Source organism: Orycteropus afer, unplaced genomic scaffold, assembly GCF_000298275.1.
Source record: "Orycteropus afer afer isolate SDZICR_OR568_19922 unplaced genomic scaffold, OryAfe1.0 scaffold00187, whole genome shotgun sequence".
NCBI lineage: Eukaryota > Metazoa > Chordata > Mammalia > Tubulidentata > Orycteropodidae > Orycteropus > Orycteropus afer.
Window position 1 is genome coordinate 564,147 of NW_006921774.1, and position 2,415 is coordinate 566,561.

At 37.3% G+C, this 2,415-nt stretch overlaps 1 protein-coding gene across 1 annotated transcript in view; it reads right to left on the reverse strand.

The window, feature by feature from the left end:
- Positions 1 to 2,415, reverse strand: part of NBAS (NBAS subunit of NRZ tethering complex) — a 750,019-nt gene that overhangs the window by 242,485 nt on the left and 505,119 nt on the right. Inside the window, exons 37-38 of the mRNA XM_042781864.1 lie at positions 1,227 to 1,340; positions 760 to 883 (exon numbers count right to left, since the gene is read on the reverse strand). Of these exons, the coding sequence (XP_042637798.1) occupies positions 760 to 883; positions 1,227 to 1,340 (238 nt within the window). The remainder of the gene's footprint in view (positions 1 to 759; positions 884 to 1,226; positions 1,341 to 2,415) is intronic.

Below are 2,415 nucleotides of genomic sequence, written 5' to 3' on the forward strand. Positions count from 1 at the left end.
TATTTCTGTCACCAAGGCCAAATTTTCCTACTATTGGTGATTCTTCTTTGTTTCCAACTTTAGCATTCCAATCACCAGTGATAAGCAACACATCTTGATTGCATGTTCAGTCAATTTCAGACTGCAGAAGTTGATAAAAATCTTCAATTTCCTCATCTTTGGCTTTGGTAGTTGGTGCGTAAATTTGAGTAATAGTAGTATTAACTGGTCTTTCTTGTAGGTGTATGGATATTATCCTATCACTGACAGCACTCTACTTCAAGACAGATCTTGAAATATCCTTTGTGATGATGAATGCCATGCCATTCCTCTTCAATTTGTCATTCCCAGCATAGTGGATCATATGGTTGTCTGATTCAAAATGCTCAAAACCCATCCATTTCTGCTTACTAATGCCACTTCTCAGAAGTAAGGTTGGGCAATCTACTTCCGTAGTGATACTGCCTCAGCAACCCAAGGAGGGGTCGCTATGAGTCAGGTCCGACTCTACGGCACATAACAACAACAATAACAATGCCTTGGATATCTAGGCAATCATTATGCATTCCATTTCATTTTTGACAACTTCCAATTATCCTAGTTTCATACTTCGTACATTCCATGTTCTCCATAAAGATTACAGCCTTGGAAACCCCATGGGTTGCTATGAGTCAAAATCAACTTGACGACATAGGGTATAACTCTCATTCATTCATATATTCTTTGTTATTCTCCTAATATGACTTACCACCGTCAAAGGATTAGATCTTGCTTTCTTACCTTCTGTTGTTGGAAATACTTCTTCTCCTTCAGTTTTTGTCTCTGCCAGTTTTCCAGTTCTCAGCAATACTTCTGCAAAGCTTTCTATTGGGATGTGCTGATAAGTATTATAGGTTCCTTCAGACTAGACAAAAGAGGAAGTTACACCATTTAGCAGGGTGTTGAATATATATTAGAACTTTTTTCTTCTGTGAATATATATTAGAAAACACCATTTTCTATTTTCTGGTGACTTAAATAATAACTTCTCACTATTGAAGCGTATCACTTTACATAAAATTTTAAATATATTTAATCTCATGAAATGTCATAATGAATGTGAATCTGTGACATAAACCCAGTGAATAACATGAGTAAGACCCAAGCAAAAAAATACATTTTCAGTAAAAAATGTGTTTTTATAAAACTAAAATTCTTCACAATAGCATAACAGTTAACTCTCATGTTCTTAGTCACACTGTCCTTACCTCAGTGACAAAAGGATTGGAGAGAACAGACTCATAAAATGGATGACACCCTTGTTTTTCTAGATTTTCATTGGCTATATTTCCAATATGATGAGTACCACCAAATTCTTGCCCCTAAATAAAATGAAGAACAATGAGTAAGAAAAATTGAAAAAGAAAGAGAGGCTAATTTAAGGAGATACTGATCAATGTGCTTTTTATGATTTAAAAAGAGAGGGTCAGAGTGACATAGACAGCCAGCAGAGACTGTAAAAATAATAATTACATTCAGAGAACAGCACTTCATCCCCATCCTGTAGGGACTTCGGTTCTCCTGGTCACTTTGACATTAATGAATTAGGAACAATGAATCCATCGGTATTATATGCATGGCCAATTCTCTACAAAATAATCAGAATAATCATTCTAAACCATCATTCAATGTTGCTCCCAGTCACAAAATCTTTAGGAGCTTTAAATAATGCAAACAGCTAACAGCATAAAATCTAAATTACGTAGTGTAACCTTTAAGGTGCTCTATAATCTGACCCCAAATATGCTTTAAAATGTTACCTTCTATTATTCTTGTTCAAAAACTCTCCAATCCAACCAAACTGATTATGTATCCTCTGGCCTCAGTGCTTTTCTCCCATTGTGAAGGTCCTATCCATGATGACTCCCTGGCTAAAGCCTATCTGTCCTTACAGGCCCAGCTCACACCTCACCTGCTGAGACCTTACCATACTGAGGCGAGACCAAGATAACATGACTGAGTCCCTTTCATTATTCCTACCTCTTCCACCAACTATCACCCACAACAATGTTGAATTTTACCTGAGCCCTGTAACCCTAGAAAACAACAAAGATTAAGATATCTCCCTGCCCTTTTTATTCTGGAAAATGGCTTACTGTACAGAATCATCCTTTCCCATATCCCTTGGACTAAGGGTAAATAAACTCAAAAAAGAAAAAAATTAATTTTCCCTGTTGCAAAAAAAAAGGGAAATATATCACACTCCTTTTTCTCAGAGCATTTACATCAGAAATTTTATAATTTTTGGTAGCATAGTGGCTAAAGCACTTGACTGCTAACCAGAAGGCTGGCGGTTCAAACCCACTGGCCACTCCTCGGAAGGAAGGTTGGGCAATCCTACTTCCGTAGTGATACTGCCTCGGAAACCCAAGGAGGGGTCGCTATGAGTCGGGGCCG